The 14,510-nt window shown below is 36.9% G+C and overlaps 1 protein-coding gene across 7 annotated transcripts in view; it reads left to right on the top strand.

Annotated features, from left to right (window-relative positions):
- micu3 (mitochondrial calcium uptake family member 3) overlaps window positions 1-14,510 on the top strand; it is a 45,797-nt gene that overhangs the window by 6,893 nt on the left and 24,394 nt on the right. For all 7 annotated transcript variants that reach the window (XM_015372683.1, XM_015372680.1, XM_015372682.1 and 4 more), the window contains exons 2-5: window positions 3,292-3,439; window positions 5,137-5,168; window positions 6,752-6,830; window positions 14,335-14,382. In XM_015372683.1, the coding sequence (XP_015228169.1) occupies window positions 3,292-3,439; window positions 5,137-5,168; window positions 6,752-6,830; window positions 14,335-14,382 (307 nt within the window). The remainder of the gene's footprint in view (window positions 1-3,291; window positions 3,440-5,136; window positions 5,169-6,751; window positions 6,831-14,334; window positions 14,383-14,510) is intronic.

Genomic DNA, 14,510 nt, shown 5'->3' with positions numbered 1-14,510 from the left:
AAGCTTTTGCCGCCCTGGCCTCGTCTTCCACAACATCTTCGTCCCCACTTTCCTCCTCTAAATAAAAAATGTATGACAGAGGAGATTCATCCACGACCTCCGACACAAAACTCTCCTCCTCTTGCATGTTTCCGCTGTTCATAGCGTTCCTTGACAGTGACGTTTCTAAGTCACCAATTTAGTGCTACTTGGTCCCAATGGAATTTACCATTGGGAATCTACTAGCACTAAGTTGCTAACTGGTTAGCAAGATGCTTCCAAGAAACCGGCCACAATCAAACATGCTTGCGAACCTTTTGCCACAACAATCCCGCCCTCTTTATAAACGACCAGGCCAGGCCCTTTCTATACAATCTGTCTGAGTTTGACCTTTTTTGTAAAGAAGTTGTATCACACTCTTTTTTTTTTTTTTTTCCAAAATCAAACAATTATTCACTACTTTGTGTTGCTTTGTCATAAAATCGCAGTAAAATACAATTTGCTGTAGTGGAAAGGTTTGTTACTTCTGCACTACTTTTACTTCTGTCTAAAAATTGGTTTAGTTTGCCTGGATTACAGGATTTTTAAATTGAACTTAAACAACTGAAGTAACCACAGGTTAGTTTATAGGAAAAACTGAGAACACAGGTTGATTTTTAAGACATACTGAAAACATCATGCAGAGAAAATAAAAAGCTGCAGCTGTGAAGTGAAAACACCCAGATGCCAAAGGGGAAAACACCTGGAGCATCTGTTGGGCAGTTATGAGATGCAGGCCGAGACATCAGAAACAGCTTTAGTTGTGGATCCATCATAACTACGCCAGAACAGAATGTACCATATGAATTCCACTCGATCCTCCCTACAACTGAATAATTCTGTTTTTTAGAGAACATACAGTGCAGTGTGGGATATAACCCTGGTTGCCTTTGCAAAAATTTTACAACTTTAATCATTAGTGAAATTGAAACCTATGGGAAAAGATCCTCCTAATATTATTTACATTAAATACCCCAAATGTCAGGTATTCATCTCTTACTCAGCTCTTCTAGATCCCCTTGGTAAAAGAAGCATCAAAGCTTTATCAGTGAACATTCATGCTCATTAGCATGTTCACTGAGCTGAGCAGGAAATGGGCCTGCAGCCAAGCAGGTTTAAATTTGGAAACCTTTTTGCTAATTGCACTGTTTCTTGCTGTACAATCTCTTGGTGTACCACTGCAGCTAATCAAGCCGGAGATCCAAGACCTTTCTGAAACCGAGGGAGAGAGAAACTAATCATGCAGAAAGTAGTAGTTGTTCTTTTTTTCTGTGCCTGTATTCTTTTGTTTAGCTGTGGCAGAAAAGTCAATACTATTTATAATCTCTGAGAGCTAAATTAGGACATGGTGCCAGGAATAAATGGATATGCTCATTATTATAGTTCAGCTGCAATGAAGATGGAGTTTTAGCTAGGATTGTGTTGTCCATGAGATAGAAGAGGGCTTTTGTAAGCACTGGAAGCTTTACAGTCTTTAGAGATTTTAATAACGCTGTTTAGCTACAATTTTACATGGAACGATCGTTAAAACCCACCAGTGAAATCCATTTTGCTTATTGCATAGGTGGAATTCATTACTCCATCACTGCATATACACAGGAAAATTCCTAAGGATGCTGGTAAAGTTGATTAACCCTTTATAGGGCAAGTTAACGTTTTTGATCACTTACATACCCCTTACAAATGGAGTCCTCCCCCTGTCCATCAGTGAGGTCTAGAAGCACGAGAACTATTTCCAGCCATTCGGCAAAGATAAGGTATATTTAAGGTAAAAAGCTTATTGAAAAGTTAAAAGGTGAAAAAGTCAGAGTGTTTTTCATGAATTTTTTATAGAAGCATTTCTGTTATTTTTCTTAATATATTCAGGCAATTTGGAGGTTCTTGACATTATTTTTTGCCATCAAAATATTCATATTTTTTCAATGTTATAATAAAGTATTGTCCTGGATTCCAATATAACTATTGGTTTGACATTTTTATTTACAAAGTATTTCACTGAGTGCACTATAAAGGGTTAAAGCTCAATCCCGAGTTGCAGGTTTACCACCTTTCTTGGGTGATCAAATTGATCAAGTAAAATAAAACTGAAGAGGAGAGCAGTGGGGTTTGTACAGCTGACATATCGAAGCAGTGTTGTACCTGAGCTGCTGCTAGACTCCTTCAAATCCTGTCATTTGTGGAAAAAAGTGCCCTGAAATCTTTACATCCTGGTTATGATCTAAGTAAGAACCTAAGCTGTTGTGCAAACTAAATATTGCAATTTTGCAGCAATTTACCAAACCTTTCCTACATGGGCCCTAAATGTTTGCAAATGTTAAACAAAGAAAACTCAACGGCAATAAATGATACGGACACACTGCAAAAAAAAAGATGTACACAAAGCTACCACAAACTGTAAAACTGTACTTAAACATACAGATGTACTTAAAGTATTTTAAGTTTAGCCTTTTATTTAACTGTGTAACAAACGCATTTTTGTATACGTTTTTAAACCTGTCTTTCCGCTTGTTTAATTTAGACATATACTGTGCTCTCACTCTGTGTTTGGTTTTTTTTTTCTCACAGAGTGGGATCTATTTATGCCATAGCAAGCGTGTATTACAGCATATATGCAGCACTAAAACATCCCAAGTTTTAGTTTTTCCTTTTATTCTTCATAACATCATAGTAAATATTTAAAAGTTAATCAGAATAAAAGTCCTTCTGTACAGCCTCAGTCTTTCTTCACTGCACTCTCAGTGATGTAACCTACTCTCTCTGCAGATGAGTCCACATAATGAACGGGTTTGTGCTAGGATGAGGGGATACGTTTTCTTTCAGGTCTTCGTGACATTTAGTAGTTCAGATGGAATAACAGCCACATCCTTTTATCTCCATCCACTGCTCTGCTGCTTTAAACATAAAATCCTAAATGATCTCACACAGGAGAGGGAAATGATGATGCTGGCTCCTAACCTTCCATCTCTAACTCTGTCTTTATCTCTTACCATTCCTCACTGACCTGGCTGCAGCTCTCTCTTCACTGACTTGTACACACGTGTCCAAAGCAAGCAAACTCAATACCAATTTTGGTGATACTGTGACGGAGGTATTTTGTAACCAGTACTAATAATGATAGTTTCATTATTAACATTACAGTTATTTACTGTATAATGCTATGAATGCAAACAAAAATTTTATTTGTTGTAATTACTTGCACACTGATCAAACTACACTTGTAAATCTGATCCTATCGGTATGATCTGTGTAAAGTTTCTGTTTTCTGGTTTGCAGACCCGTCCATTTGACTTTGAGGATGGAGATGTTTACATGTCGTCCCACGAGCATCGCTTCCGGATGTTCAGCTCTGTGGAATACGAAGGACAACTTTACATGACTCCACAGAACTTTATCGAATCTGTGACCATGAGTGAACCTAGAAGTACGTATCGAAAAATTCAACGTTGAATATTTTGCCAAAATGGAGTTTAGAATTTGTGTTTTTAGGTTTTTTTTGTGTCACGTATTTTTTGTCTTTTTTGGGAGGGGTGGATTTCATTTCAACAAACTTATAATAGGCAGACTCAATTCAATCACCCATGTAATCCTTGTTGTAAAAAAGCTTTTATTTTTCTGCTCAGAAGTTTTTTGTTTTTTTTTACTTATCACTGGGTTTTATTTATAAAGTTGAGTAATTCTTCTTCTAAACATTTATCCCAATGTTGCCTTTGATATGAATTCTGTAACCAGCTTTGGCTTGTTTTGGGATAACTGTCCTGCTGTGTCCGACGTTCTGATACATGATCTAAATTTCAGAGTAGAGGAAATCCATAAGGTTATTTAAGAACAACCCAGGAACTACTGAGGTTCAAACCAGTTAGAAATTACCAGAACAATAGTCTCACTATTCACAGTCGGACAACTTTGTCTACATGGACAATTCAAGTACCTCATAATAATAATAAATAAATAAATAAACAGACAAGGCAACGATTGAATCGTTTAGCCTCCGCCCATTTTGTGCAATGCACCAATACCAGATGCTGTAAAAAACACAATATTGTGATCCTTTGGTACAGTTCTTCTAGTTTAAAAAGCCTCATCTTTATGTTTTCAAACATACTTCTTGTCACTAAGGGTAAATAGATTTACAGGGTTTCCACAGGTCATTAAAAACCATTAAAAGTCATTCAATTATTATTATTATTATTTTTTTTTTTATTAAGGCCTTAATTGGCATTAAAATTCTGATTTTATGTAACCATCAGATAAATTCATCCCTCAATCATCTGAGTTATTTGCCTTAATTTGAATTATAGTCTAACTTATTGAAGTTTGCTGAAGTAAAATGACTTGTTTGAAGATTTAAATCTCCATTATTGTTTATTTGTTTCTATCGGCATCTGGCTTTGTCCGAGGCTTTTATTTTGCCATGTGTTGAGGCTGTCTGAGATTTAAGGTTTATGGCATCGTTGCAGAATCTGTCGGCCTGCTGCTAGTTGTAACAGATCAGGTCTGAGCAGCCAGCCTCAAAGCAGATGGTTTTACAGCTTTTGTTTAGTCTGAGGTTAATGTTAGTCAGACTTACATTCCATTTGCTCTCATGTTCTCTCTCACTTAACTGGTAAATATCGAAATTAGTGGGATAAGCTTTAGTTTTCCTCTTCTAGAAATGCGATTGCACACTGATGCTATCATAGACTGTTTCTTTTTTTTTTCAGTGGTCGTATGATTTGAATAGCGTGCAGACTGTGCACCTGTATGTGTGTGTTTACATCTCCCCCTGGCTCGCTGTCATGCGATACAGCCGCTCGTAGCCCGTCGGCAGCCGCCATCCTCCTCTGCCTTCTTTGAAGTTGAATTAGATGAACTTTGTTGTATAAAACAGAACAAAAGTAGTATGTGCTTTTACAGGGACATTCCACACACTACAAAGAGAGGCGAGGGCCACTTCAGACAGTACAAATGGGTCCGCTATGATGAGTGTATATACGGCGTGTGTGTCTGTAGATGTGTGTGTTGTGACTGTACCCTGCACATTAGGACCCTTTTCTAGATCATACAGATGCTATCTGACCAAGCCCACCCAAGCTCTCTTCTCGTCTTTCTCTTTCTCCTCTTTGTCTTGTTCTCTGGCAGACAAGAGGCCATGGAGGTCCCTGACCAAACAGGTGGGAAACACGCTCTATATCCCTCCTTCTTCTGCTTCTCCTCACACACAGTCAATTTTTGCATGCTTGTTTTTCCCTCTTAGCATGCTCTTTCAGTACCTGCATAAAACAAAAAAGCTGCAGAGTTGCAAAGGACCTTTGTATTCTGTGAACACAGTTTTTAAAGTACTTTTTTATTTTACAGTAGTGGCTTTACTTTTCTTCTTTCTTGCATCATCATTGTGGCTCTTTTCTGTTTTCATTTTCATAACTTTGGAAAATAGAAAAGAAAATCAATAGTCCTTTAATATAGAAAGATCTCAATTTGGGGCATGATCTTCAACAATGAAAGATAAAGAGGGGTGAATCGTATGGGCAAAAAAAGTTGTGAAATAAACAGGTATGTTGCAGGTACAGTAATCGACAAAGATACTGCCATGATTGATGTGTGCAAAACCAGTTTGGTTTCACCCCATTTGAATAAAAACTGTGATACTGATAAAGGGAAGCACACTTTAAAGTACATCTCGTCCCTCTAATGACCCTCTAAAGGGCTCTGTATTGTTTTTCTCAGGCGGTGTTTAATGTTTAGTTTTGATTGTTTTTAAACAGGTCAAAATATTTAACACCAGTTATGGTGTTTTTTTTCTTTTGCTTTGCTTTAATTACATAAGAGTTGTATTCACTCCTGCTGCATTAATTCGTCCGGCCCAGAATTCTTTTTCTCCACTTGTATTATTCTGCTTTTCTATTTTCTGACTGTCCAAATACTTTCATATGCACAGAAATACTCTCTCCAAAATATGTCATTAAAGCAATGCATGTGTTTAAATGAACATAAGTAATCAGAATAAACAGACGTGTCATGAAACATGGCAGTATCCAGCATGGTCGGATCCAGCAGGATTGGAATTAAATCGTAATCCAATCTGATCGATTTCCATGTGGCTGGATAACAGGATTGCGTCATTCTGTGCACCACGTTAAGGTGACATATTTCTGCCTTTAGTGACATTTTTTCATGATAAATAATAATTTTTTTGCCCATTTACACATATCTAATGACTTTATTGTTCCCACAATGACTGCAGAAACTGTTGCATGTTTATTTCAAACATGCTAAATATATATAAAAAATGCAGCCGTCAGTTTAATTACATTTAGTTTAAAAAAAATGCTTGATTGAATATGATTTCATAAATTGCTTATTGGTCAGTATTTAAATTTGCATGATCCCCCCCACCCCTCATATATTTGCATGGTTTGGCCAATAGAAAATGATCTGCATAAAAAGTTTGCATCCTCTGCTCCTTCTTAAAAAAAAACAATTTGCACCTTGTTTAGAGATCAGCTTTGCATTTTCATGTCCTTTTATACACATAAATCTTTTAAAGATGAGGTCCCTTACCACACTACAATGCTCTCGAACAACACTTTTCCTGCAAGAACAAAATGACCTGTGAAATGTTTCCCAGTGCATGGGACCTTACCTTTCCAACTGTTTAGCTATTTCTTCTTTAAGTTCAGGAATTAGTTTGCCAGCCTATGTCTTTACTGTGTCTTGTGTCATCATGGTTTTATTTTTTTGTGTGTGTTTATATAAGGAGATGGAGAAAATTTTGTCAGATACTCCTCCTGTATGGAGAGGATCCTCCAAACTGTTCCGTAATCTGAGAGAAAGAGGTCAGTGGAGACACACACTCGCACCATTAGACACAAACAATTTATCACTTCTCTATATATGTTGCCTTCTTTATTGCAACAAGAAGAGCCTCTTATTGTCATCTATTATCAACTTCTTTCTAATTAAAAAACATATTAATAGATGTTTACACCACAATGTGCCTTTTGCATTCAAAATCAGATACTAAGAGCAAATAATAAACACTTAAATATTTGTATCAACAATATTTATATCAACAAATAACTTGCAGATAGTTGTTTTGCTATTTACACATATTTCCTTTGGATTTGGAGGATATTGTAAAATAATCCTGACACTTTCTGAACTGGCAAAATATTAATGTATGAATCCCATTTCCAGTACCTTTAAAAAGCGTAAGTATTTGTGAAAACAAGTATATAAAAATAAAAGTCAGTCTTTCTAAATTTTGAAGCCAAAATGTGTTATTTTTAATTAATGTTTTCTTGATAAAGTGAGGGGATTGTTTGCTGCTCAGCAGGAGTGTTTGCCATCTTGCAAGAGTTTGAATTTTATATTTCTGATTTATTGCTTCCTGAAAAAAACAAATTACTGTTTCAGTGTGACATTTTAGAGCCTGTCTTGTTGGGCTCGTAAAATAAATATAAAAAGATCAGGAATTTTAATGGTTGCATACTTTAAAACAATGTTGGTTGAAATCTGTTGCTTGAAAAAAAACAATCTGAAAAGCTCTGGAGAAAATTTGGGGGTAATCTGAGGAATCTTCTGGTCTTCTACTAAATTTTGTGCACAATGCCTTCCTTTCAGCTCTGCTTAAATCGATGCTTGCTAGTTTTTGTTGCACTGTAGGTGTCACTAATCCAGGTTGTTGCCATGCTGTTCCTCAGGGCTAAACAGCCTGCTGAAATAATCCACCCCCTTTTCTTTCCTCTCCTCTGGTGAAAGATGAGAAATAAGCTTGCCCTAATTAAGCATTTGCTACAGAAGCACATAACAGAGAAATTGCACAGTCAGGGACTGATTCCCTATAGTGATAATTACACTGAAACACACACATGCACTTGGGGAGAGGCTAAATATAGCACATGTGATTCACTCCCTCTCTAATGATACCAAAATTATGCTCAGGTTGTATCTCATGTTAGGGTTTGGCTTGGTCTACAGGGACACATGTGTAGGAGGACTTCTATCGTTCCCTTTTCGTTTGGAAGTGTAGAAACAAAACAGAAAACAGCAAGTGGGTAAGAAGTTCATGAAATGATCATAGCAATGAATAAGAGGAAGTAGAGAAGCTAAGGAATGCTGGGAAATATAAAAAAAATAGGAGTAAAGTAATGATGAATATTGTATCTGGTGCACTTTATTTATATAAAAAATTATCTCACACAAAAAGGATTTAACTTTAATTACCATTAAAACTTTAGTCTCTGCTTTTAGTGTATTGCGTTTATGATGGTCAGAAGACACTCATTTCGAAACCACAGTGTACCCTAAAATTATGAAACTGACTTTTGTGATCACGACTTGTTATTTCAGTGAGATTATTGACAATATATAAAAGTTGGAGATAATGAAATTCAATGTTGTGAGCGGTCTGATATTTCAGGTTGATTGGCTGAGGGTAAATTGAGAAGGCGGGGATAACAGTATATAGGTGGACTGCTGGCTGTAGTAAGGGGTCTGATGGGAAAGCTGCCATTTTGATCTAAGTATAACTACGTTCTGATGAAGGAGACCTAATAAATCACCTTTTGTTTTTGCTCCAACCAACTTTGCTGAATTTTTCCTTCCATACCACACCTCTCAGCACAACAAGAGGAACAATCAAGGGAGGTCAGGGATTAAATAAAGTTAGGATACGTTCACACTACAGGCCTTAATGCTCGATTCCGATTTTTTTTGTGAAATCCGATTTTTTTGCGTTGCCGTCCACATTTCCAAATATATGTGACTTGTATGTGATCTCCTGTATAAACTGCATTCATCCAGCTTATGTGTCCTGCATGCTCAGTAGAGGACGCAATGACATAAGCCAGCATGCTCTGTATTTACAGAAGTAAACATGGATATAGTGCTGGAGCACATCTAGTGATCTTTCCAAACCTTAAAACCTCAATATTTTTAAGATGGTTAAACATAAATACTGCTTTCCGCATCATCGTCCGCCATCATGTTTGTTTGTTTTTTTTGCCGCTTCTGTGTAGCAAGAAGCAGAATAGTGACCTATGTTGGTTACTAATGGCGTTCAGGTCGGATGAATGCACCGTGGCGTTCAGACACAAGTCGCATTTGAAAAGATCAGATTCGTATCGGATTCAGGACCACATAGCCAAGTGGCCTGGGTCACATTGGAAAAAATCTGATCTGTGTTGTTCAGACTGCCATGAAAAGATCAGATCCAAGTCGCATGTGGGCAAAAAAAAATCAGATTTGGGTCAGTTCAGGCTGCTGTGCGAACGTAGCCTTAGGCAATTACTATTGACCCCAAGCTTTGAACATGTCAGAAAGTAATATTTAGTCTGTATTCTAAAAACTCAAAGACTATAGGACACCTTTCAAACTACAGCAACATGGCTGTAAACCTTAAGCATATGATATGCAAATGCAAAAAAAACGTCCTTAAGGGACACTGAAACACTACACCAAAACATGTAAAAGAAGGTTACCACATTCGATCAGTTTAAAAAAAAAAACAAAAAAAAAACTTTAGCTTAGCTGCAAGATGCTGTGCTCAATTTCCTGGGCTAAATACCTGTTTAAGACTTATTCAACTCACAGGAGGATCAACCTAAACATATAGCTAGAGCTGTAATAGAAAGGTTTATCTCAAGGAATATTCATGCTTAAGAAGGGCTCAGTAGTAGGACTTGAAAACAAGAACACGGCTATTCTGTTTTTTTCTGGGTTTAAGCTATAGAGCAAATAAGACTGACAAACAATTTTATTCTCTTGATTAACAAAGACGGTAGGAATATAATATAAACCTAAAAATGCTTTAATTTGTTAATTGCAACCAAACCAAATTCTAAAAACCCTGCATCATTTACCTTTTACTTCAATACTCTACACTACTTTCTGTTTCTACTTTGCCAAATCCCAATAAAATACTTCAAAGATAGTAAAAAATCACAAATAGTTCACTTTAGCAAGGCACCATAGCAGAAAGGAAGTACATTACCAAATGAATTGCTGGATATCCTCAGTGCTAATAGCTGTATATTGTAATTTCTTAAATGTTATACTTAATTTTTTTAAGCTATGTTGAAATGCTATGAAACATTGAACTAATGTGTTTAAATAGAACAAGATGAATGTGTAGCTTTGTGATTGGGATGCGGGCTGTGATAACTGTTACTGAACTTGCTTATTTACTCAGTCAGTCATTTATTACGTCATCTGGCGTCTCTCTTATGCCGCCATTGTATTTGAATTTTTATTGTGACTTTTCTTTCCTTTTTGTATTTCTGAGAGTTTAGTGTTTGCCCCTCACAGGAGAAATACGGCGCTCTCACTTCTTATGGTTATGATTGGTCTGTTACCTTGAGCCCGCCCCTTTATTTATTGCCCGTTGCCAGATCAGTTCAAGCTGGATTGAGCTAGTGAGTTGATAACCAGGTTCATGGTACCACTGATTGTGACTGGATCAATGGGAGTAATCCCACTACATTGAGCTTGCTTTGTGGTACGGGCCTCTGGTTTGTTTACATATAGCTCTGCTCCTGTCATCATTATTACTCATTGTTCCCTCCTGGGATGGCCCCCCCACCACCTTCTCATCAGTACTAATGCTTACCACCTGCTCACCTGCCAATTTAACTAGCCCTCAAACCAGTAACTGTTGCAGGATTATCTAAATCCTTAGCCTTAACTCGGGCATACACTGCATGATTCTTTTTTCCTTTGTGCGCTTTTTTTGTGTTAAGAATTGTTTTGGATCTGGCTGTGGTGTTAGTTTACCAGAAGATTTTGAGTATATTAAATAACTACAACTGGGAGTTATAGTTAATAAATAGGTCATTCAAATCGAGGGTCAAACCAATTAATGATTATTAGCTTAATCATTATACCTGTAATGTTATGATGATATATATTATCATTATAACTCACCAGGGTTTATAGACTTTTACATAAATTTTGGACCCCTGGAATGGCTGTTAGAATTCAGTTGCCTTTACAAGTTTAGTAATTTGGCTATCAGCAGAGTTATTCATCACCAACTAAAGAAATTGTCTTTTTTCATTTATATGTCAATCAAAGAAGGATAGCTCTGACCTGAGTAATAAATCAACCAGTCAATCGATTTTCTTTATTGTTATATTTCATATTGACATATTTCACACTTTATTCTTGACAGGATACAGTTTGAGATATAAAAAAAAAACCTCAGCACAAAAAAAGCACATCTAACATTGAGACATTTCAGCAGAGCGTCACATCAAAGGATGGAGCCACATTAAAATTCAATCAGACATTTTGAGCATCAGATGTGTAAATATGATGAAATGCGTTAAATTTGTCTATGAAAGCTGTCCACAGGCTATTATCCTTCCGCAATAACATCCAGGGGAGGTTTGATAATGGGGAGGCTGAATCCAAAATAACACTTATTGATTTGAGAGCAGGCTGCACAGGAATTTTCCATCAGCCTTCGAGTCTTTTCTTGCTGGCCACACATGGCGAAACCAATATTCTGAATTTGTTGGGCTTTTCTGACTTGAAGTAACCACCACAGCCAACAGTGTTCAATCGCACCCAGCATACAGCTCGTTCACAGCCTTCTTGAGTGCTGCCGGCAGCCTGATCAATGCCCATATTACCGCTGACATCTTCTGTAATTGTAGATACATCAGGTTTCTTCCAAATTGAAACAGGAGAAATCCAAGTATTGTAAATCCGAAAAACCATAAATACATCGTCGATATCCTCCACTAACAACATTGTAAAACACACCATCCTCCAAGCCTTCCAGGAGTCAATGGTGTATCCCACGAAATATGTCCCAGTAGGACAGGAAGGGTCCCGTTTTCCCCGTCTTCAAGTGGACAAAATTTTATAAATTTCATTGAGACACCAGCTGACGAGATCCATTGTCTAAATTTGGGTGATATGAAGAGAGGGCCCAGAAAAGAAAAGACACAGCAAAGCAGGGACAGAGCAGGGAGTTGCAGAGCAGCAGAAAAATGAGATTTAAAATTCCACCTGACATGTGTGACTCTGCGTAATGCAACAGCAGGTATTCATTTTTAGCCACACCCCTAAAGGCCAGCAGCATTGGAAACTAGAGGCTAAGACCTTTCTAAAGAGTGGCTGGAGGAAATTCTGCAACATTTCAGGTAATGTAACCGGTATGCGTTATAAAATAACTGATAAATCTCAGGAGTAAAGGCTTTTTCTTATGCAGAACGTCTCCAATAATGTAAATCAGCATATTTCTCTCTCCAGATTCCCTTTTATGACTGGAAAAACGCATTTTTGCACTTTTGGCAATGTGCCAAAATCACATTTCCCCTTACCATATTGCCAATTCAGTCCAACTTTGCTTGAGTTATAGTCAAGCTGTGGATCTATAAACTCTGATGGTTCATCCAGAGTTTATAGATCCAGGGTTTCATGTTATTTTGCAGTTTTTTGTTGTGTTTTTTTTTTTTTTTTTCAAAATTTGGCAAAGCAAATTATTTTTAATTTTTTCTTTGTTTATTCTTGTATACATCAGACATGGTGACATTTAAAATAGTGGTTCCACCTGGAAAATATTCCTCCATGCCTTTCTGTCATACAAATACAAATTTGTATTTTCAATTTGTAGTTTGGGAGCTATACCGTCCTCAATTCACATATGTAATTTTAGGCGGAATTTGCTCCTAAGACCCTCAGGGCTGAATGGTTTAAGATTTAGAACAGCTAGTCTAAATCATTCACTGCACAAAATAACCACAAAAGACCACGGATTAAAATACAATGGTACTTTATTAGCTGATAATCAGACAGTATTATTGTATCAACTGACTGTGTAATGACTACTAATGACTACTAAAAATAAGCACAAGTAAATAAAAACAAAGAAAATGGGTAAAAGGAGCTATGATATAAACTAAATAGTTCGGATATAAGACATGTATCACGATGTACACCTGTTTAGTACAAATAGAAAAAAAATTTCCAATATTATGTACTATAATTTGGCCGAACTCTAACCCTGAACTATTCAGCAATCTTGATGAAATATAGCATCTCAGCTTGGTGGTTGGTAGGGCTGATCTTTTTTTTAAAGGTAATGTAAAAATAGGGTTATATTTGCAATTTAAATGTGGCTGATTTTTCACCTTGCCTTCATTTCAAATGGATAAAAAAACAAAAAATAAAATCTAATCAATGATTATCATTATCATTTTTCAGCTGTATCCCACATTCCATGTGTCTAGTCTAGTGGTCACACTGCATCCTAATTCTGTTGAAGTTTCTTGCTTTTAAATGGGAGTTCTGTTTTCCACTATTGTACGGATGGACGCTTCGATGTTTGCTCAAACATAAATAACACAACTGACACTATATGCTCATTTACAGGGAGAGTCTTTGACTTAATACATACAGTTTGTTCTACTTGAATAGAAAGCTGGATTGGATAGTAAACTAAACTTTACTGTTTTATAGCTGGGATCAACTGGAATTCATAAACTTGATTTTGTATTTTTCTTACTATTTAGTTTGAATTCGTTTTTGTTTGTTTTTTCTGTAAAACGCATTGGGACTACATGATATAAATAAACATGAGTATTTTTTATATTGATGATTTGCATCCATCACAATTCCTCAAGTTTTATTTTTAGTCATATTTGTGGTATTGCCTTCCTTCACTTTTATCTAGTGGTTCACTGACCCTTTCATTCATTAGTATACCTCTGAAAGCATGGGAGCATAAACATACAGACTGTATGCAGAAACCCGAGTAGCTCCGGAGTGTATTTTGTTTTGTTTCAGAGCTGGAGGTGCACCAGTTAAAGTGAGTCCAGTTCCAAACCAGCTGCTCTACACAAAGCAGTCAGGATTGAGCTAAACACAAGACCCACTCTGATTCCAAACGGTGTCATGTTCACCATCACACGCACTAATGAATACATGCACAGCAGTGGGAGTCAGTTGAGCGAGTCACCCTGAACTATCTAAGCGATCAGAGAGAAAGTGAGAGAGAGAAAAAAGAGCAGAGTGCGCAGTTAGAGATTGTAAATGTGTCTGAGGAAGGAAAAAAATATCTCCCTAAAACTTGTTTCACATGCTTATCCAAACACACATATACATAAACACAAACGTGTCTTCCTCTGGACACTTTAGTCAACACTGTGTGGGGCCAAATGACTGTTTGTGGCTGAGATGGAAGAAGACACATTTTAAGATTGTATCGTTGTAGCCCAGAGGAGTATGTTTGTGTCAGTGTGTACGGCTGCGTGTGACACAAGCAACTTCTATAAACATAGTGCAAAAATGCCTTAAATGTGACTTCTAACTCTGTCTTGATCTCATTACTAGGAATCATCTCCTACACAGAGTACCTGTTTCTGCTCTGCATACTGACAAGTGAGTCATTTTCATGAAGGTTCGTTGTCTTTGTTTCTTTTTATTTCTGAAGCCAGTAGTTGGTACAGTTCTGCTAATACGCTAACTTTCCATCCATCCACCTTCTCCCGCTTATTCGGTTAGGGTTG

The sequence above is a fragment of the Cyprinodon variegatus genome, unplaced genomic scaffold (genome assembly GCF_000732505.1).
Source record: "Cyprinodon variegatus isolate N-32 unplaced genomic scaffold, C_variegatus-1.0 Scaffold74, whole genome shotgun sequence".
Lineage (NCBI taxonomy): Eukaryota > Metazoa > Chordata > Actinopteri > Cyprinodontiformes > Cyprinodontidae > Cyprinodon > Cyprinodon variegatus.
The sequence above is the reverse complement of the archived record's forward strand: the minus strand, read 5'-3'. Positions and strand labels throughout refer to the sequence as shown.